This window comes from Taudactylus pleione, unplaced genomic scaffold, assembly GCF_031769625.1.
Source record: "Taudactylus pleione unplaced genomic scaffold, aTauple2 ptg000021l, whole genome shotgun sequence".
Classification (NCBI taxonomy): domain Eukaryota; kingdom Metazoa; phylum Chordata; class Amphibia; order Anura; family Myobatrachidae; genus Taudactylus; species Taudactylus pleione.
In genome coordinates this window covers 3,725,861-3,749,209 of record NW_028284423.1, presented here as the reverse complement: position 1 = coordinate 3,749,209, position 23,349 = coordinate 3,725,861, and the positions used below count along the sequence as shown (strand labels likewise).

Here is a 23,349-nt window from a genome sequence, read left to right as displayed (position 1 = left end):
AAGGCGTGCATAATAAACAGGCAGCGTCATAGTACACGTCACATGCCTGTTTTTTACACTGAAGTCCTCGCAGTGCTTGCGGCAGGGTAAGGCAACCACAAGTGCTGCGTTCGCTACCGATGGTGCTCGATGTACCAATGTTTTAATACACTTTCCTGGAGATGACGTGCGTAGTGGGCGTCTCGACATAAGCTTATGGGTGTCTGCATACACAGAGCGATCGCTCGTACAGCCAAAGTGGGTGTGCTTATGCCTTGGCGAGCGATCGCTTCCCATGTAGTCACTTTGAAAAATTTGCATACGCTGGATTCGAGCGGCTCTGAATCAGGTCCATAGTCCATGTATTACAGAGTGCCTTAGCTTAAGACATTAAAGTGGTCTGTGAGCTGTATAAAAGCACTCTACCTAGTAGCTTCTAATGTCTGTATAATTCAGAGTAGGGAGCGCATTAGGCTATACTTTACACAGTACAATCATCATCTGAAGCTGGGTACACACTATACAATAATCGGGCCAAAAAGCCAATTTCCGACCGTTCTGCCTGATAATGTGTACGCTGCAATCGTGTCATCAGGTCCCATTATGAGGAGTGCTGTATAACAGTCATCGGTATACTGCTGGTATGAAAATGTAGCGTGTACGGCATTCCTGCAGATAGTTCAAGTTAAAAATGTCACATTTGTGGGTGTTTGTATTAAATTAGCAATGACGTGCTCCTTCTCAGCTCAGTAATTGTGTAGGCTCAAAATTGGATTGTTTTAAAGCTCCAAAAATTGGCTAGTCCCTATCATCGATTGGCAAATCTGTCAGGTGTGTACCCATCATTAGATGAAAGCAGTAAAGCGTCTGTGCTGCTGGTGTCCTGTGTGTTATATTGCCTAATACTATATAAATCGTGAAATGGTCATCCAATCACCCCACTCACACATTTTTAAAAGATTGCTCATAGCTGTTTGGAACAAGAAAGTAAAGTGTACAAAATACCCAGAACATAGCAACATAACTGCTGAGCAGACAGTGGGATTTCAAGTCACATAAAAAAAAAAAAGAGTTAAAATGCTTTTGTAGCTAGTAAGCAGAGCTTTCCTGCTGTTCCTTTACTATTATCAGGGGACTTAATGATGGGGAAGCCTAGCAAACTCTATGATAATGAACTGCAGCTCATCCATTTCCATCGGTGGGAGCTCACACTATAAGTCACAGAGAGACTGCTCTCCACTTCTGAGGAGGATAAAACCATATCTCACTGCTCATCATCCTGACTCCTCACATAAGGGAACAGCAGACTGACAGAGAAAGATGAGACTGCACTACACATAATATGATGCACGCACAGCTATTTACCTCAACTGCAAAAAAAAGCTCTTTGTACATATGCCAACAAGCAGGTATTTTCCCGCATATTAAAAATCAAGTGCATGACAAAAGGTTCATTTATGTATGGGTAAAGGATATAAAACACCACAGTGTTTCCAGGCTTGACCTGATCATACATTATATGTTGCTGTACATAGTCATACAAGTATTAGTGCAAAATACACACAAGCTGCATCTACCTGGAAGGTCACATTAATATGCAATGCAATAAGGCAGGACCATGAGGGAAAAAAAAGATTACATTTAATAATGAAGCCTTAACACCAAGGTTTTAGTTCTGTGTGAACAACCTTACTGTTATAATGAAAATTTCCCTAGGAAAAAAAACTGCAGCTCCAGCACATTACTGAGTGCCAATTCATCATAGCAGGGCCTCGCTCCTGCTCATCAACAAGTCTGAGTGATGAAAAGATCCAATATTATCCTGACAGTGTTTCATGCGCCATTCTCAATCACACATTATTACGGCATCCATATTAATTTTCGGTGACACACGTCCTAGGCCTGTTCAAATTAGGCAAGCCAACGAGGGGGAGTTGATGAAATACCAGCATAGCCACAGCTCATTGCATTCCAATTTGCATGCAAATGGTTTATCAGGAGAATTCCATTCCAGACAACTGGCAAGTGAAAAACAACAGTAATCTATACTTCAGGGCTACCATACAGTGCTTAATGAATCGCAGAGAGAGGAGGGAATGACAGACCTATGAGAGGATCGATCTCCACCGGCAGCTGGTACGGCTGGTCCTGCACAGCACCTTGATGGGCTAAAGAGAGGGAAAAATGGTTTAGTACAAATGTGTGTATAGGATAAAAAAAAAAAAGCAGACAAATACGCCAAGGATAGTCTGAGGCAAATACACACAAAGAGAAAGACAAAGGGGGAGACTTTCAGATCAACACAAAGCATGCATGTATTGTACATATACCTCTATATTATTCTCTACAGGACATTCAGAAATGTAATTCGCCAGTAGGGCACATCTCTTATTGATGTGGCTACAGTTCAGCATTATTACGGTGTACAGAATTGTACTGTACATTTTAGGCCTTATTCACAGTGAGACACAAACAGGAAAAAAAAAAGTTGCATTTTTGTGGCATGTCTATATTCTGTGTCCGACTGCGGGTGTATCTGCCTGCAAAATATTGCATTACAGTGTCAGCGGCTGTGACACTAACGTAGCATTTCGCATGCAGATATATCTGCAGTTGCACACAGAATATAAGCATGTCACAGCAGCTGTGACACTGTAACGTAGCATTTCGCAATCAGATACACCCGCAGTTGCACAAAGAATATAGGCATCCCGCAGCGGCTGTGACACTGTAACGTAGCATTTCGCAATCAGATACACCCGAGGTTGCACAAAGAATATAGGCATCCCGCAGCGGCTGTGACACTGTAACGTAGCATTTCGCAATCAGATACACCCGCAGTTGCACACAGAATATAGGCATCCCGCAGCGGCTGTGACACTGTAATGTAGCATTTCGCATGCAGATATATCCGCAGTTGCACAAAGAATATAGGCATCCCGCAGCGGCTGTGACACTGTAACGTAGCATTTTGCATGCAGATATATCCGCAGTTGCACAAAGAATATAGGCATCCCGCAGCGGCTGTGACACTGTAACGTAGCATTTCGCATGCAGATACACCCGCAGTTGCACACAGAATAAAGGCATCCCGCAGCGGCTGTGACACTAACGTAGCTTTTCGCATGCAGATATATCCGCAGTTGCACACAGAATATAGGCATCCCGCAGCGGCTGTGACACTGTAACGTAGCATTTTGCATGCAGATATATCCGCAGTAGCACACAGAATATAGGCATCCCGTAGCGGCTGTGACACTGTAATGTAGCATTTCGCATGCAGATACACCCGCAGTTGCACAAAGAATATAGGCATCCCGCAGCGGCTGTGACACTGTAACGTAGCTTTTCGCAATCAGATACACCCGCAGTTGCACACAGAATATAGGCATCCCGCAGCGGCTGTGACACTGTAATGTAGCATTTCGCATGCAGATATATCCGCAGGTTGCACACAGAATATAGGCATCCAGCAGTGGATGCCTATAACGTAGCTTTTCGCATGTATATATATCCGCAGTTGCACACAGAATATAGGCTTCCAGCAGCGGCTGTGACACTAACATAGCATTTCGCAATCAGATACACCCGCAGTTGCACACAGAATATAGGCATCCAGCAGAGGCTGTGACACTGTAATGTAGCTTTTCGCATGCAGATACACCCACAGTCAGAGCACCCACAACTCAAACCACTCCATATGTTCATGTTTGTGACTATGCATCTGCCATGACACATCATGCCCTTACTGTACTTTGCTGCATCTGCATGCCCACAGCTCGCATATGCACACCAACTGTCTGCATTAATTCCAGCCCCAGTCTTGGACTCCTAGATGTACGCACAGCAGTCCTATTACTGACAGAAGATGCCCTTTGCAAAAATTTGTTCTTGCGCATTAAAAATATAATGCAACTTGTGAAAAAAAGGCACAAATAGCATTTAAGTCTCCCTCAAAATAAGGCCCTATATTTGTAGTCAGCTAGGATCCAGTAACAGGTGCAGTACTTTCCCTGTCCTGATGCCTAACATGGCACTATGTGAAATGAAACAACAAGAAGCAGTCTGACCTAAAGCAGACAACCATCTGCTGCCTGTGGCAAGTGGTGCACTTCTTTGTGTAGCACCAATATTGCTCCTAAAAGTATGTTCCAATATCCTGCCAATGGCGAATTACAGAGGACACTGCTCCTGAAGCATTGCTTCCTTCCCAATTTAAACACAGAATGTGTATTTCAAGTGTATTTGGGAACATTTTTAGTACAGTACATGCTAAGTAGTTAATGGTTGCATGCCAGTACATATATGAAAATATTAACCAAATGTGCTGACTCCAAGGTTCATCTTTAACCCTGCAAACATTTTGATAACGCTTACTGATCTGAAGGTCTATCATATCAAAATCCAAAGACCATTGCTGACTATGAAGTATCTACCCTTGATCATACAACATTTTAGGGGCTGAAAAACTGTACAGTACAACTCCTCATGTTGTTTGTAAATGTCATGATCGCATCCTTTTCCTTGTACAGTACCTGTTAATATTTAATGAATGACATTTGTAAATAAAAAAAAAAAAAAAAAAAAAAAAGGATCAGTTAAGGGTTGGCTACAAATTTGCCCAGGTGACTAGCCCATGTAAGCGAGCCATGATGCAGCAACAGGTTATACAAGCTGTATCCATTTCCTTCCCTAAAGCCCTTGTGTGACTGTGACTAGTACTATATGGGACAGTAAACAGGTACAGTCACAAAACATTGACTTCCTAAGAAAGTAAGCCAATAGCTCTGGTTTATTAGCTATAAACTTTGACCAACAAGAAGGCGGTGACATATATAAACTTTTTAAAAGAAATGGAAAATATGATCAACCTTGTGCATCTTTGAAATGAAATAGTGATCCCCTGACCCAGTACTAAGACTGCCAATTTCTGACAGGTCAGCATACTATACACAGAAATATCCCATTGCATTTTTTATTTTTTTTATTAGACATAATTAATCCATGTCGTTTTCTTACTTTACCTATGTATGTGTGATAGATTTACTCTCAATCATTTCTTACACGACATCTAAACTTGTACTGAAATGATATCACTCTAACAGACTCATTACTATCACACAGACTGTGGGCCTGATTCAGCATGGATCGCTATTGCGATCGTAGCAGAAATTACGCACGGGGGTCTGCTGTGAAAATATGCTAATGAATGTAATTGCAAAGCCATCGCACAGCAAGCATAGAGACGCCCACTACCACTATCTCACATCCGTAATACCTTGCAGTCCTGCATATACATCGAGAACATTGCGTAACATCGGCCCCTCACGCACAATTACAGCAAGTCTGACCTGCCGCAGGAACTGAAAGTCTTGTTGAACGCACTGAGTATTCAAGCTGTGTATGCTGTCTCAGTGGCTAATTTATGCACGCCCAGGCAACAGTGTTCAAACGGACACACACACTTGTGTTTCTCTGACCACACCCCCATAACCACCCCCAAACGCTCACAGCCTATATCTCTTGCTCTGTGATGGCTTTCATGTTGCTTGAGTGATTGCAAAACGATCGCAATGCTAACTCATGCATGCTCACTGTGCTGCATACAAATGCGCAGTACGCACCATCGATCGATCTGCCTACGCTGTTGCAATAGCGATCCATGCTGAATCAAGACTAACCTGGTTTATATTAACTGTAGTGAATAGATCTACTCAGCATGCTAAACCATTTTAGTTATCACTTTGTACAACGTTTGTCACTTTCAAACACACACAACTTTTAGTACCAATAAATTAATCTAAAGTCCACGATCAGATCCTGCACTCATTGTGGCAAACCGTTCAAATGAACACGTTAAACATGGTAAAAAAAAAAAGCTGTAAGGGATAATATTTCAGGTGAATTTGTCTTAAACTCACCTGGAAGACTGTGCCACTTGTTCACAGCAAACAGCCTGTTAGCAGTGACAGTAATGACTGCAGGGGTAGCCAATCCTGGCTGAGTGTTCGCTGCAACATGAGTGACGGGAGAGTTGGACGGAAACTTTAGAACCATAATGACATCGTGCTGAGCTTGGTCCGTAAACATCAGTGGTGTCTGCAGGAGGAGATACTGTTGAGTGGGTACAACAGGAACCCAGACACAAGTGGAAAAAGGGAACAAAGTGTACAGAGAAAGACACATCAAAGAACACAAGGGGAGGAAAACAGGACAAGAGAATGAAGACCTGATTATAATAGACAATCTTACAGCAGCAACACATGCAAAGCAAACGCAATAGTAACAAGCCCAGTGGGGAAATGAAAGAGCCAGAATCTCCTACTGTAACTCTGCAACACAAAGCAGGCATTTCAACCGATCCTGATTTATTGTCCAGGCACAGATTATAAAACCTTGGGAATATGGGTTCTTATTACATCACAAAAAAACCCACACATCCCCAAAACGAATCTTTAATGTTGTTATTTTACAACTGGTTTTACATTACCTAACTTCCCTGTGGTAGTTTTGTACTAAAGCTGAACGATTATCATTCATGCGCATTCAAGTTTGTAGTTCAGTCAGACTTGTCAACTCAACGATTTTCATTAAGGGAATATGCAAAAATCGTTTGTAGGTCAAAAAAATCGTTCATTACACTTTAAAAAATCTGACAGATAATCTGACAGAAAATCGTTCATAAAATAGTTTGTAACAAAATCGTTGTGTGTGTATGCAGCTTAAGGGCTATTTACTAATAAAGTGCAGTCAGCAATTACCAGAATTGTCCAACCTGTATTAGATCTGAGTGATTTGTTAAGTCACTGTTACGGATTACTGCACTTTTGCCCTAAGTAAGAAATAACCACCTTTAACCACTTAACTGATGATTTTTCCAGCAAAACCGGTCAGAAATTGCCGGGTCCAGAGGAGAGTCTGCGGAGTTCTGTTCTGCACATGTGTAGAACAAATTTCCTCTTCAAAAACACAGCGGTGCGGGGTGGTTGCACCTTGTCAGCTGAAGCACAGCTGGCTGCGTTCACATCCCATACGACCACGTCAGTTAAGTGGTTAATTTGAGGAATTCTGTGGACACTTCAACCTCCAATCAGGGCTTTAGTGCAGGACAGTCGGTGTTGTGAATAGTAAGTCAGTGGTGACCTGATGCTCTCTGTACAGTCACAACCTTTTTGAAGATTCGGTTTCAAGGCAAAACTGCTGCAATACCGAGCTTATCTCCATGTGGAAATCTATACATCTTTGTATACAAAACATTGGCAAATTTAGTCTACAGGCATAAATTACAAACTAAAAAACTAAGCAGATTTTATTTCAGATACACAGATGTAGCCCCAATTTTCAGGTACACCTGCACAGATACTGTGTGCAATCATTTCTGACACTGTATCCTGTCCCAGGAATGTTCGTGCCAGCAAATGTAAAATGGTCACTTCAAAGCCCTAACACTTTTAGTTTGGACTGCCCCTTTAAATACATTTTTTTTTAAATCTTTTCATCCTTCTACATGTGATGAGCCCTTTTTTTTATTTACCAGCTTTTTGTGGAATATAATTACCTATTGTAGCCATTGCGGCAGAATGGAACAAAATATGTCCCACTGAAAGTAAATAACCCGATCAGTGGATGGACAAAGTTCAGGATGTTTTCTGCATCCATAAAGGATCTGTAGCCACCAATTAAACCAGGATCTCCTCCTTCAATGCCCAGTTTATCTCTCCTGAAATTTATAAGAATATCTTGACCTAATGTTCTTTTCTACTAATGTATTGTCATCTGATCCATGTTTTCCTTCCTCATTGTCTATTTTTTACCTTTTTTTTTTCTCTGTTATTCCTCCTTTTTCTTTTTCATTTCTCACTGGTGTGAATGGTCGCAAGGGAGACTTTTCCTTTCACAACATCTAATATATTTGTTTATATTGGTTCTCCTCGACTCCTTTCTTTCTTTTCTACTTACTCGTTTCTCTCCTCATTTCTATATCATATTTGAAATATTGTACTGATAAGTTTTGTTTGCATTATTTTATGTCTGTCCATGCTCTCTGGGCTACCCCCCCGAGCCCCAAGTGCACAGGATGTGCTGTTTCTATCGTGCACCTTCTGCGGCCTGTTGATCAGACGCAGTTCCTTCTCTACCCTCTATCCGTTACTAACAACCTTCCTTCAAATCTTTTCCACCCGTAGAAAAATAGAAAGAAAGGAAATATACAATCTAGAGGCTAAAACTTCAGTCTTAACTGAGAAGTGCCAGAGGTTTCCTAAAGATAAATTCTTTCGCCAACTTCGCTCAAGTAGAGCCCAACTGAACCAACTTCTCTCATCAAAGGCGTCCCGTACTCTAAATGGCTAAAAGAAAGATTCTAGAGCGTGGAGATAAGGTGGATAGAATCTTAGCGCGTAAGCTCCAAACTAAGCGCACCAAAAATAGGATCCTAAAAATTCTAGACTCTACTGGTTCCCCTCAATATGATCCAAAATCCATTGCTAATATCTTTAGGGACTTTTACTCTTCGCTTTATTCTCTTCAAAATCGTGAGCTCTCCCCCTCTTCTCTTTCTGCAGCCACTTCTACATATCTTATCTCATGTAGATTGCCTTGCTTATCTGCTTCACAGGTATCTGCCCTCAATGAAGACTTCACATATGAAGAATTGGAGTTGGTAGTGAAGTCCATGAAGTCCTCCTCTGCCCCTGGCCCGGATGGGTTTACTGCGGCTTTGTACAAGAGATTCCTTTCCTCCCTCTCTCCTCTGCTGTTGAACCTTTATAACACTGTTCTATCGGGTCAGAAGTTTGATGAGGCCACCACCAGGGCTGAGATAGTGGTTATTCATAAGGAAGGTAGAGGCCCCGACTTGTGCGCTAGCTACAGACCAATATCCCTTCTTAATGTTGATCTGAAAATCTTTGCTAAGCTCCTGGCTTCTCGCCTCGCCCGTGTTATTCCCTCCTTGGTCCACCGTGATCAGGTGGGTTTCATCCCCGGCTGGCAGGTCTTTGATAACACCCGGAAGGTCATTGACCTCATTAATTTTGCTAACACGAGGTCGCTCTCTGCACTGGTGGTGGCCTTGGATGCTGAGAAGGCCTTTGACAGGGTTGATAGGACCTTCTTGAAATCCACTCTTCATGCTTTTGGTTTCAGAGGGAATTTATATTTTAACCCATCTGCTTTGGTCCTGGCCAACGGTTTTGCTTCTTCTCCTTTCAGTATTTTAAATGGCACCCGTCAGGGTTGTCTTCTGTCGCTGCTCCCCTTTGCCCTGATCATGGAGCCCCTAGCAGCAAGCATTCGCAACAATCCGACAATCACGGGCATTTCAGTTGATCAGTCTCACCATAAAGTGGCTCTCTACACGGACGATGTCCTTCTCACTTTGACCCACCCCATCTCTTCTCTCCCTGCGGTCTTTGAAGAAATCCAATCCTATGGTCGCCTGTCAAATTTTAAAATAAATCAGGATAAAAAGGCAGTCTTACCTATACTCTTGGACCTCACGACTATCTCTCCTTGGCGTAGCTCCTATTCCTTTTGATGTTGTTCCCGATCTATAAAATATCTCGGTGTCCACCTAACCAACACTTATGATAAATTATTTGCTGCCAACTTCCCTCCACTCTTAGATAGGATTCGCCGAGATCTGAACACCTGGGGAGCTCATTTTATTCTTGGACTGGACGAGTTAACGCCATCAAAATGAATGTGCTTCCAAGATTTCTGTACCTGTTTCAGACGCTCCCAGTCAGAGTCCCCTCGATCTTTTTAACTATCTTGCAGCGGATGGTCTCCAGGTTTGTCTGGTCGGGCCGTAAACCTAGGAGTCCGCTTTCGTATCTTATGTTACCGTGGTAGAGAGGGGGGTTTGGGGCTATCAAACTTCCACAAATACTATCTAGCTGTCTACTTAACCCAGGCTGTTCTTGCACATGCTCCGTCCTGCACTAGGGGTTGGGTGGACTTAGAAGCTCAGCTACTTACCTTTCATTCCCCTTACTCTCTCTTTGGATGGATCACAAGTTTAGACCACCCACCCTTTCTATTCCCCCAGCCCTTCGCTTCTCTTTGTCTATTTGGGACTACTGCAATAGGACATTTGCCTTGACGCAGAATCGCCCCGCTATGACTCCACTATGAAATAATGTTTTTTTTGTACCTGGATTGAACCCTAAATCTTTCTCCCCTTGGACGGCAAAGGATATTAAATTCTTGAGAGATATTGCTCCTGTTTGCCCGTTTTCCTGAGTTCTCCAATCTACAAGATAGGTTAGGAATACCAACAAGATACTTCTTTCAATATCTCCAATTGCATCATCTTTTTACCACGGTAATTGGCTCAGGGTCTCACCCATCTTATTCTCTTTTGGAGTCCCTCTGCTTACTCCGTTCCGGCTCTAAAGGGCTTATTTCCACTTTCTATAACCTTCTCCTAGGTCAAAACCGGCCCTTAAAAGGAGCCGCACGAACTGGCCTGGGAAAGAGACATGGGCATTCCTTTGGATCCTAAAGAATGGATCAAAATTTGCGAGCTGATGGCGAAGTCTTCCATTTGTGTCAGAATCAATGGAAACGCATATAAGAGAATGTATAGGTGGTATCTGGTCCCTACACGAGTTCAGGCTATTTTCCCTCAGTCCTCAGATAGGTGCTGTGGAGGTGAGGGGTCTCTGGTTCACATTTGGCGGCATTGCCCTAAAATTAAAGGCTATTGGGAGAAAGTACATAGGTTGATTCTACAGGTCACAAGTATCTCCATTCCCCCGTGCTTATCCTTTTCCCTTCCCCCGCGACCTATCAATAGCTGTGATAAACTCACCCAATCTCTTATTAGACATATTCTCAATGCTGCTAATTGTGCGATTGCATCATCTTGGAAAAAACTGGACCTTCCGTCCTCAGCTGCCCTGCAGGGCTCGACTTGGCATACATATAACTTAGAAAATATCACTTGCCAAATTCATGAAAATGTTGCTAAGTTTTCGGAGACGTGGGCTCCTTGGTTAGTCTATCAGGAGACGCATACTTAGCTTAGAATGACCTCTTGGAAGTGACTCCACATGCCAACTCTTCCTGCCACTTACCTTCCCTATTTTTCCTTACTAACACTTCCTCGCTTTCCCCCATCTTTGTTCCCCTCCGTCTCTCTCTCATTCTTCTCTTTTCTGATAGTGATATCTCTTACCACATTTAAAAACATTAGGGGTTTGTTTCGATTTATAATTGCGAAGCTTAACTGTGTTCGTGTTATCTCTCATATGGCTTGGAATATTATGCCTTCTTGTGTCTTTTGACCCAACTATGCCGTTTTGTTTATTGTACCCTCAAAAATCCAACAAAATCTTTTTTTTTTTTTTTTTTTTAAAAAGGAATATCTTAACCTATTAAACATAATATTTATTTTGTACAATTGAGTGCATTACTGTGACTAGCTGCCACTCATCAAGGATCAACCCAATCCAGCCGCCTCTTAATATCAAAATTTTGCTTCCTCAACAGTTGCTGACATTTTAACTTTTAATTCATGTGCATAAATAGAATTGGCACATAGCACAAAATAAGAACTGTATCTGTTCTATTTTTCGAGCCTCTGACTCATGGAAGCTTGAGTTCAGTAGTGTAGCCCAAAATAACATTCTTTTATGGCAGGGATGGGGAACCTCAGGCCCGGGGGACATATAAGGCCTGCGGAGCTTTTCTCTGCTAACCTCACATGGCTAGCGGGGTCCCCAGAATGGCACACTGCAGCCAGAATCTATGCAGCAGTGGCGCCAGCAGCGTCTTTAGGACCTTTTTCACGGTACACTGCTAACCTTACAGCTCCTCGGAGCATCTTCAGGATGCTCCTAGCATTGCTGTAATTAACGGCGATTGTGGCCCTGCCCCGTGTGACATCACATGGGAGCGTGGCCTGCACCAGGCCCGTGAATAAGGTTCTATATATCAAAAAGGCCCTTGGCAGTAAAAAGGTTCCCCACCCCTGTTTTATGAACTTTACGCTGGAAAGTGATTATATACGTATTATATTTGTAAGTGTGCCTGTGACCTGTTGTGCAGGCATCCATTTTGTGGTAAGAATGTAGGAACCAGTAAAAGCTTCAATCTCATAAATGTAAAATTACCCCAGAAATATGGATTCATCAAATCTGTAGGTGACCTGACCGATATACCTTACTATACAAACACTATAATCTTAAGTATCTTCTAATCATAACTATATTATTTGAAGCTCATATCTACGCGTCTCATTTTTATTGACATATATACTTAACACTTGATTAAGCATCTTCCGAAGGAAAGTGTCGCTGAGCACATTGCGGGTAATTAAGGGAGGAAACACATCTCATATCGGTCTCACATGGCACTGAGTGCTGTCTGTCACCCTCAGGAGTCCCTTAATTTTGCTTGTGCCCCATTGAGGTTTTCTACCTGAATAGCTCACATTAGATTAGTGCATGAGGTTCTGATATTATCTCCCAGCTAAACGAATCTCTCTTTAAATTAAGCAAGAACTTTTCATTAATAGAGTAAAATAATAATCAAAAACTTAATCTTTCAGTTGATTAGACTTATTATTTAAATTATATTTTTCATTTTGCATTATTACTAACAACAGTCCAAGAAATAATGGTAACATTGTATAATCGATTGCATAGCTAACTTTCTAAGTGATATTGATTCATAGGTTTTCATTCCTCACTGGGCTTGCTGCTGTGAGTCAGACAGATCACGCCAAGCTTCACAAAGAATACAGAATTAAAATAAATATTATACAAATGACCCAAAGCTCAACCATAATTTATCAGCATAAAAGCAATGTTTAATATCATGCAAGCAACATAAGGGGCAGGATCCAAGAAACAGAATTTATATCTGATTAAATAAATATAGGAAAATCAATAAGGCGCTTTAGAGAAGATGCATAAAACACATTGAGATATTGAAAAAAAAAGCAATTATTTGATAACACCACAAGCATAAAGTTTTGCATTATTATAAAATAATAGTATTACCCAAACAAAAGAGCATTGGTTTTGAAACTGAATTATATTCTCACCTTAGAGCAAGGTCAGATAGGCATTCTAGAATGCCACAATTTTACCACCACAGTAGTCTAAATCGAAGAGAGGCTCAGGTCAGTCAACATTAAAGTGAATGAAGAATGCTGGACAATTGCAGGGTTCTAAATCCCCTCTGACCTTGCGCCGATGATCACAACTTTAAAATTGGTTTCACCACAAAAGTGTCAGTATGTACTATATTTTAAAGTACAATATCCGGAATTATCAGAAGACAAATTAATGTGCACAGAAATCAAACTATTAGTGTGTTTAAAAAAAAACATTACTGTGTATTGTGATAACGTAAAACTTATCTTTTTTCCATACTAAAAGGCTATTAAATTTGCATTTGCATTTTTATGATCAGACCTTTTAAAAAAGTTATTAAGAGTACTTACAAAAATATATTGTACTATGAATCCCTGTTTGTACTCTTTGCACAAAGGTGTAAATAAAGGCAACTAATAAGCTATCTAGACACCCTTCTGAGCAAGTGGCTAAAAGCCAATCAATATTATGAGTTAATTCTCCCTGGATGCTCATTCAATTAAAGGTGTCAGTAATGCCTCATCTGATGTGGCCTCAATTAAATCCAGCTATCTGATAGTGTGAAGGCACAAGGGGATTCAACAACAGCAGCCAACCAGACAAATAGGCTGCCTTCATGTGGTTGCTAATTACTACACCTGGTATATATTATGACTGGTGCACTTAACACAGAGCAAGATGGCTTTAATTTCTCCTGCGAAAATAAAAATGTGCACATAATAGCCCCAAGGAAAAGAAAAAGCATTATGAGCAAATAAGAAATGCCTAACAATAGCAAAATGCAAAACAAATGTGTATACCTATTTTATTGGTATTATTCATTTAACTGTTTAGTCAAGAGGTTGATTGTATACTTCTTAGAAGAAGCAACGTGATATTTGACCTCCATATTATATGTCACATATATGTTTTTTTATATAAAACATGCATGGTACAGTTATCACCTGTGACTATGGTGAGCATATAAAAACATACTGTTTGACTTCTTTCAGCATGGACAAAAAGTAACTGTAATAAAGCCAGGACGTCTATTATTCCAGTTTACACGACGGATCAATTTCCGTTACAAAATGGTCTGCATGTTTCGGTTTTTCCCAGTTTGAAGTTCCCAGGACTCATTTCCCCTTAAACATAACTTGCTCAAGTGGCATTTTAAATTGGGACAAATGGTCCCGATGTTTGGAGGCCTCTAGTGTCCACACAGGTAACAGTGTAATTTGTGGGATTGAGGAAAACCAGGTATGAAAGAAAACGATGAACTCTGTTTTAACACATTTTGGATGGAACATGGTTTATATTGTAAGTACATTTTATTAACTTTATATTTGATTTATATTTGATTTGTGGACTCAAGTTGTGCAGGCAGCGAGCACATGTGCTTCTCTGCATCATGCACTTGCCCTGTTAAGGAAGAATGCTCTGTGTAGCAGCACTGCCCACTAATGGTGGTGCTAACAACACAGACAAGGTAGGATCTATGGTCGTAACTGTGAGGGTTAAAAAAAATTTAAATAAATTATGGACAGAACTACAACTTGAGTCACGTGAACATGCAAGCTTTAAATGGGTTGAAAAAGCAAGACTAACTGAGCAAGAGTGGCAGACAGCCAATGTGTTTAAATGTGTCATCTACTTGTAATGCTCCAAAAACCACCCAGAAATTAAAGTCTCGCCTTCCAGAGCCAAGAAAGACATAATTTCTTTTTAAATGTCATCTATTTAAATACAATTTCCCCAAGTTTCCGTCACTGAGAAACATTGTATATGCTCAAGTCACCTGTTGATCATTTTACCTGCAAGCAAAACAGTTTTGGAATATAGCCTGCAAACACTTCTTAGAATGGGTTCCGACTATGTAATGATTAGACTTGAATCTTTCAAATGAACATGATTTTGGATCATGATTGTGCCTCCCCTGCTTACAAAGACATACTACCTTTGTACCATCTTCTCCTGTGCAGTCATTAATGCTAAACTTTAGGATTATCTCCTCCTCTCTGCATACATTGCCAGCTCTAATGGTGCAACCTGCTTAAGCATCATTGCAGCAACCTATTCTGCTGTAACTTTCTAGATTTGCTACCATAAATATTCTATATGCCAAGGAATGTTCTTTGTTCTTCTAAAACAAAAATAACTCCAATAGCTCGACCATGCCCTAAAACTTATTCTGTAGGTTATTTACCTCTCACATTCCTTGAGTCAAAATTGTTATCTTTGGCCCCAAATCTAATCTGAAAACCTAATTTTTCCTAACATTGTCCGAAATTTTATTTATTCCTAATCTTTTAGTTGTGTAACGCATTGTACAAATGGTGAGGCTCTTGTACAAATAATATAAATTATATATATTTCATAAGCTATAAAGGCAGGTATAATCTACAGGGGCCAGATATAGTAAAACTAGATCAAATCAATTTAATTATCAGCTTGATAATAAAGGATACTATGTGAATAACTGAAAAAGACCAACGTGTCATTTACTCTGTAACCTTTTCATAAAGTAACATAATAAGCACTTGTGGGAGGAGACTGAATTGGTTGGAGCACTGTTTAAAGCATCTAGTCTAGGTTTGAAAACACTGGTTTAATACATGTAGTAACATTGGATAGGCTACCAATTTACTTACCACTTGCATGGCTGAGCTCCTGGGAGGATGCGGCTCTATTAACAGATGTGAAGGGTTCTGTCCAAAACTACGGATTTGAGCTTCCACACCCTTAAAACGGGAAAAGTAGTTTAGCATAGGGTGCAAAATATGAGCTTTAGAACATAACCTCCTAAATCCTGCTGTGCATCATACTCTACATAAGTTTAGTACTTGGCACTGTTATTTATGGTGAAGTCATTTTAGGAGTATAAATGTTATTTCCATGAGAAACAATGCAAAATGTATCCATCCTATTTTGTGATATTAAGCAGACACAGACTGTGCCATTACAATCAGAAACCAGGCATTTCGGCTGCACGGCTGATTATTAGCCCAAGTATGCACAGCTTGCTTTACAGATAAACTACATCCCAATGTTAGTAAAATAAAAAGCCCACTAAAGGAAAAAGCAACAACATACAATTAAACCACAATCACACACTAAAAAAAACACGTCAAATTTATGTATGTTGTCAATATCCAACATTAATAAATGTGAATGGCTTCTTTAACAGAGTGGATTACTTCTATTTATTAACTTCAACTTAATATTACCTTAAACTCTTAAACTAACATGAAGCATTATGAAATTGTAAAATATCACATTACGATTTATAATTTTGAGAACATTTGCCATTAAAATGAACAACTTGTGTTAAGGAATAGATTATTCATACACAAGTAACTACATAAAGAACAGCAGTTACATATAGTTCCATATAGACACTGACCTTTTGCAAAAAATTGGAATTTACGTCCCCATGACTCATTGTAGTGACCATAAATAGTTTGACAACTTCTGACCGTATTAGATTGGTTCCTCCAGCTATAAGCGCATGTTTGTAATATACAGCTTAAATATTGCTGATAATCAGTTTAAGACTATACAGAGATTAGTTATTTGTCCATGGACAACTGAAATATGTTATTTATTTATTTTTTTAAGCATGTTTCCTGTAAAGCTGCAGCACCACCTACGTAAAAGATTTTACGGTACTTGTGTACTTTACAGACTCATTGCAGAGAGAACCGTGTCCTACACTCATTATTATCAATCATGGTAATGGCTAAATCAAATTCACGGAGATGACCCTGACGTCATCAGCCAGTGTCCATCGTCATTCCCAGTGTCCAGCGTCATTCCCTACCATCCAAGTGGGCATAGAGGGGGAAGTTAACCTTGTGGCCAACGTAGCGAGCCCGCAAGGGGACAAGTTTCTTCTTTAGGTGGGGACAACTTTTGGTACTTGTGTACGTAAAGTACACAAGAACCATTTAAAACATTAATTGGGTTCTCTCTGCAATGAATCCGTAAAGTACACAAGTACCGATTTTACTAAGGTGCCCCCTACATGCAGCAATTTTCCAGGGCTCTGTGTGTAATAACCAGGAGCAGTCACAGGCTGTCATTTCTGAATTGTGGCTTATGATCGGCCCTCCCACTCACATCTTCCCCCTGGGTTTTGGCTGGGGCTGTAGAATGTTTTACTGTTAGGTATTACAGCTTTAAAGTATGCACAAAGGAGAACACCACTTAAATATGAGAATGTAATATTAGAGGCATTGTTTAATTAATTAAACTGAACTCTAGATGTACAGGTCACTCATTTGCGATGCATATAGTAGCAGAGGTATTTCAACACACTGCCTGTGAGCAGCACAGAAGCGCTTAATGACCAGTCATAGGAACCAGTGGAAAGGGCAAATAGTGGAACACAGATAAATAGTACTCAAGACTTCATGTTATCATAATACAATTAATCTATTAACTTTTATACTCAATAGCTATTTTTCCACACATCGCAAAAAAAGTATGCAGACTATATAATTATGCATTTTTTTTTTATTTAAATTTTTTTTATGTAGACTTGGCTTCCTTGTTCATATTAGGTTTGGCCTTTACATGTCGGAGGATACCGTTCTGGAATCTAGGCTGAGAGCACCGTATGTAGTGAGAGACTGCTCGTGGTAGAAGAGCTTCCAGCCAGTGCTTAGAGGGAATGTAGAAAACACTGCACATATGGATGCAGTTAAGGTAAATACATAGGTTTGTTACTTTTCCTCTACAGACACACATTCAAAATTGCTTTTTTCATGACTGTCTGATATAACTAAGGTTGTGAATTGTGAAACAAAAACAGACCAACTATAACAGGAAGGGGCAAGATGCTGTGCATAGACATTTTATGGCCAATCTAATCCATAAAAGCTTTAGGACCGCTCATATATTCAAAATATCCATTAAACAGTTAATCTCTAATATGAGGTACAAAAATAAAATGCATAATTAACCTACTAACTCAGAACTTTCTGCAGGAATCAGAGAACTCCTAATGCGACCACATGTACAGTACAGCTAATTCCAAACCGGACACTTTAATGAAAGTCTTTCTAACCACTGAGGGAGAGAGGAATTTAAATTAATTTACTAGCACTTATTCTGCACTCGTCTACTAACTTGACAATCGAGAATTATATATTATATATATATATATATATATATATATATATATATATATACATACACATACACAATACTGTGCAAAAGCTTTAGGCATGTGTGGAAAAAATGCTGCAAAGTAGGAATGCTTTAAAAAATAGAAATGTTAATAGTTACTTGAAAAGACGAAAAGACAGAAGGATTGAGCAAGCCTACATCCACAGAAGATCTGTGGTTACTTCTCCAAGATGTTTGGAACAGTATGCAGTCGGGATGCCGACGGTCTAAATGCCGACCGTCAGCATCCCGACTGTCTAATGACTGGCATCAATCCCGACAACTGTCATTAGACCTACGCCGGGAGCCCGACATGCGGCTTACGGATCTAAGGTAAGTCGGGCGAAGACAGCAGCAGGGGGGGGGGTTAGGTTAGGGGCTCCCGGGGAGGACTTAGGGTTAGGCACCCCCCCCCGGGAGGTTAGGGTCAGGCTAGGGGAAGGGGGGGGTTAGGCACCCCCGGTAGATTTAGGGTTAGGCTGCGGGGAAGGGGGGGTTAGGTTTAGGCACTTAGACACTTGGGGGGGAGGTTAGGTTAGTAAATAGAAAAAATACTTATGTGTTGGGATCTTCACTGCCGGTCCTCCGCGGCCGGCGGTAAATCATACTGATTCCGTTTGGAACAACCTCCTGGCCGAGTTTCTTCAAATACTGTGTGCAATATCACGTGGCTCACATATGTGAAATGGCATTTTATGTCATAGGAACAAAGAAGGGTTTGCATAGGTATTTATATTAATGAATTATATTTCACAGTAGTATGCCGATATACAACGGTATGGGATCCCGGCACTTCGAGCACTGAGCCTCCACTGCCTTCTTCATATGCCAGGCACCCACTAAGATTTTGTTACCCAACTACAGCCGGAGGACGGAACGCACTCCTAAGCTCCTCCTTCCGGTTCCCGCAGTGGGTGTTGGGAGTCTCTACCACAGTGACGAGCGTGAGGAGTGGTCGGATGACAGCGGGCGCAGGAGCAGGGCTTCAGATAAGTACTGTTTGTGTGTGTGTCTATGTGTAAGGGGCACTACTACAAGGGGCACTTACTGTGGGCAATGTATAGTGGGCACTACTACTGTGGGCATTGTATAGGGATACTACTAGTGTGGGCAAGCAATGTATAGGTGGCGCTAGTACTTTGGGCAATCAGTGTAATACAGGGGGCGCTACTACTGTGAGCATTGTTTAGGGGGCACTACTACTGTGAGCACTGTATAGGGGGCACTACTACTGTGGGATTTGTATAGGGGCATGACTACTGTTGGTATTTTATTATGGGCACTACTACTGTGGGCATTGTATTAGGGGCATTACTATTATGTGGCACAATGTGTATAAGGTACTACGGTGTAATACACTAGAATTAATAAAAAGGGGTGTCTCTTAAGGATATGCACCTTTTTAGTGGCCACGCCCCCTTTCCCAACTTAAGACACCACTTCTTCAGTGTCCAAATCCCGTTTTCCGATAAGTACAACCTTAGATGTTCCATACCCCCACTGATATACCGACCACTGATTCACAGTTAAAACACAACTATATATAAGAAATAGTCATAATATACTACTGATAATGTGAAAGAGTAGACGCAGATTATCACCGCATTCTTGCTGTGCTAGTGGTATGTTGTTTGGGTAATATAAATGTTGGTACTCGTGAAGAAAAGAATCCTAAATTATTATTCTACCATAAACAACATGGACAGGATAAAACAAATCAATCTTTAATGTTGTCCGTGAAATTTAGGAGATATCTCAAACCTTCTAAATAGGATAAGTTTCCCATAACAACCAATCATATTCTACCTATACTTTTATAGAATGTACTAAGTAAATGATAGCTAGGAGCTAATGGGTTGCTTTAGAAAGTTTGATACATCTCCCCTTATAATTCTTAATTGCTCATTTTTATAAAGTAACCTATAGAGCTTAGCAAATAAAAAACACGTATCTGTTTCAGCTCTCTTGCCTGGTCCTGTGTTCATCACCAAAGCTTTTATACCACTATCTAGTCAGGTTTAATTATTTACATTGCTACTTGCAAGGGCTTCCCATGCTACAGGCCCTGCCTAGTCCGGTTCTACCTTAATCCCCATCCTGCTTCCTTTGGCTCTTCCACTGTCCCTGGGCTCTGATTTAATGTGAAGATTATAAAGATTAATTTAAAAAATGTCAAAAGCAGTCGAAAAAAAAGTTTTTTAGGTACCCATGCCAGTAATTAACTTTGTTTAGTTAGGAGCAAGTGCGTGTGATGTAAAAACACATATGACATTTTATGGACTATTAGTGGTGAAAATAGAGCTCTACCTTCATAGGATAATGATTACAGATAGTATAACTTTCTCTCAGTCTGTGCATACACTTGTTAGGAGTGCCTTTTAAGAACTTTAAGACTGATTATATAAAAATTCAACAAAGTATTTGAGGTTATACAGGAAACCATTATTGTCTGAAGCTGAAATGAAAAGATTTTTCCATTAATGTTTTTTCAATAGCTAATACTTCCCACATATATTAACCCCTTACAAAAGAAGATAGGCTAATGAAAAGTGTGTAACACTGCGCAACAATAAGACTCTCCAATTTCTAGGTATGACACAGTTAAAAAAACAAAACAACCTGCCTTGTTCTCGACTCTTACATCTGTTGGTTGACTGAAATATAATCCTGACTGCCAATCTGAGACAAACCAGCTAGTCAAAGCAGACACGAGCAACAGAAACAAATGTCACTCAATAACATTCAGAGGCACGGAGTTCATGGATAATTTCAAACAGTATCTATGTCTAAGTTTGATGTGCTTGTACAAAACACCTACTGCTTTGGCTACTGGACACAAAATGATAATGAAACAGCAGAATAATAAAGCAGGATGGCAGGGATTTACCAGGGACTTCAAATACATGCATAGTCGGTGCTGGCAATAATAATCTTATCTTGGTGCTTTCAACATTTTGAAAAATGCTCTTAACATGTAAGTTTGCAAGGAGTGCATTACCTTTATTTGTTTGTGCATGCAGGGTAAATACTGGCTGCTTTTGCATGTAGCCCACAAGTTCTAGGCAATTTTTTTACACTGCAATTTAGAGTAAACTAGGGCACATTTAAAATCTTTATATCGCTCACATTTGAAATCTGCCCTACATGCAGTGCAACATGGCTTTGCAATAGTGAGCCTATTTTTATTTGCTATACTCCCATTCAGGGCCTTATCTAGGGGTGTGTGAGTGGTGCATTTGCCCAGGGTGCAGCACTGTCGCTGCCCAACGGCACCTGCATTTGGCTTGCAGAGCATCCAGGTGCAGGCAGATTCACTTCCTCATTGTAACATCATGTGTTCAGGGGTGGGGCCAGAAAATGGCGGCACAGAGCCCTGCTCCAAACCAGCTCCCGATTTTTCGGATAGCCCCCCGCATCCCCCGGCACTTTTCCCGCCCACTTCCAAGTGAAGTGGACAGAACAGGGAGAATCTGTGGACAGTCGGGAGGGGCGGGGCTTAATGAAGCGATTCTATGATAATCATGTCAGTTGGCCCGGCCTCCTATTCATACGTGCATGATCCGCAGCATTTCATCATAAGAGGGTCCTAATGACTAGAATAGTCTAGCCCCGCCCCATCACTGCCCACCTGCATATTCTCTCCAGGCAAGGACTATTCAAAAGTAGGAAAGTAAGGGCATAATAGGTTATAGAAAATAAGTTATGTCTGGCACCAACAGCAACGTATAATGACAATTTCAGCAGATGTCCTTCTGTTATTGCTAGGAGTGCTCTTTGGACAGTAAGTAGAAATGTGTAGTAACTGTAGTTTCTAATGTGGTTAAAATACATTGTTTATGTGGAAATAGGTTTTAGTTGTATTCACAAGGCTAGTATATCAACTTAAGCATAGATGTAGAGATCAATGGACTATAAGGAAAATGTAAGCTTAATGGAAAATATAAAACATATGCTGGGCTTACAATATACAGTTATCTGGCCGATAATTATTGTACTGTGTATTTCCGTGACCAACCACAAATTATCGGTCTGTCGGACATGCTGAATGATAAGTTGTGAGCTGCAAGTTGGCTCATCTGGCAGTGTATGCGCTGTCCTTGGCCGACCGTCTGACGTTTCCCTTGTTCCTTCACAGTGGAGCAACGTGGAGAGGTCTCCTCCCCAGGGGAGGAATCCAGATATTGTAGGCCATGCACTGTATCATTTCTCACTGTGTATTGCCTCGATATCTGCTGGTTTCAGACTGTCAGATAAAATGTTTGATGGTCTGACAGACGTGTTATCTGATAATGTATGCCCAGCTATATAAGTAAGTCCAATGAAGGACATGGCAGGTGTATTTTATTTTAAGCTAGTAATCGACTTGTTTTACAACTCTGCTACTCCATAATCAGTTCAGTTTTTCTTTCTTAGAGCTTTACAGCACGCACAAACTATTTTTCTTTATCGTGAACATTTAAAATTCTAAGCTTTACACATTATAGTCCCACTCGCCAGTCCTTACGTAGTGTTTGCCACAAAGATCAGTCAGGCACCTGCAGAAGAAAAGCTGCGTAGTATGGTTCCTAAAGCATTTAACAAATGTTAACAATGTTTTAAAGACTGATGTTGTTTATGTTTGAAGAAAGGATTAATGGCAGACTGTGTCCTAGAGTACTGGTTGGATTGAAATAAATCTCTAACTTAAACTTAAAAATTGACAGAAAAAGAAGAGGAAAAAAATTACGCTTTCACTATGATGAAATGATCTTGTATGTTACATAAATGTAAGTGTAAGCAGCACTTCTTGTACAAAAACAAACTTCACAAAAGTATTTCCTAATTCTACCATACCAATGCAAAAATGCACTAACCAATTTAAAGGGAATAGTGAGAGCTGCACATATTTCATAGCTGTGTGTTATGCTGGAGTTATAACTTGATTTTAATTAGTATTTACAACCTGAAAAACAAACATTCTTCTGCAGAATCACTAATATAAGAGAATCTCAAAGTGAGCTACACCCACAGGAGCTAGTCTGTGTGTGCTGGGAGTGCTGGAGCACTCCAGTATATTGCTGCCGGCAGTCATGTCTCAGCATGGTATTTTTTTAATGATATGGTAGTTGTAACGTGA

The 23,349-nt window shown here is 40.5% G+C and overlaps 1 protein-coding gene across 2 annotated transcripts in view; it reads right to left on the bottom strand.

The window, feature by feature from the left end:
* The window catches only part of LRBA (LPS responsive beige-like anchor protein), a 626,758-nt gene that overhangs the window by 83,881 nt on the left and 519,528 nt on the right, over positions 1 to 23,349 (bottom strand). Inside the window, exons 48-50 of one of the 2 annotated variants that reach the window (XM_088448343.1) lie at positions 15,716 to 15,805; positions 5,901 to 6,093; positions 2,085 to 2,147 (exon numbers count right to left, since the gene is read on the bottom strand). In XM_088448343.1, coding sequence (XP_088304469.1) covers positions 2,085 to 2,147; positions 5,901 to 6,093; positions 15,716 to 15,805 — 346 coding nt within the window. The remainder of the gene's footprint in view (positions 1 to 2,084; positions 2,148 to 5,900; positions 6,094 to 15,715; positions 15,806 to 23,349) is intronic. The other variant, XM_088448354.1, reaches the window with a different exon arrangement.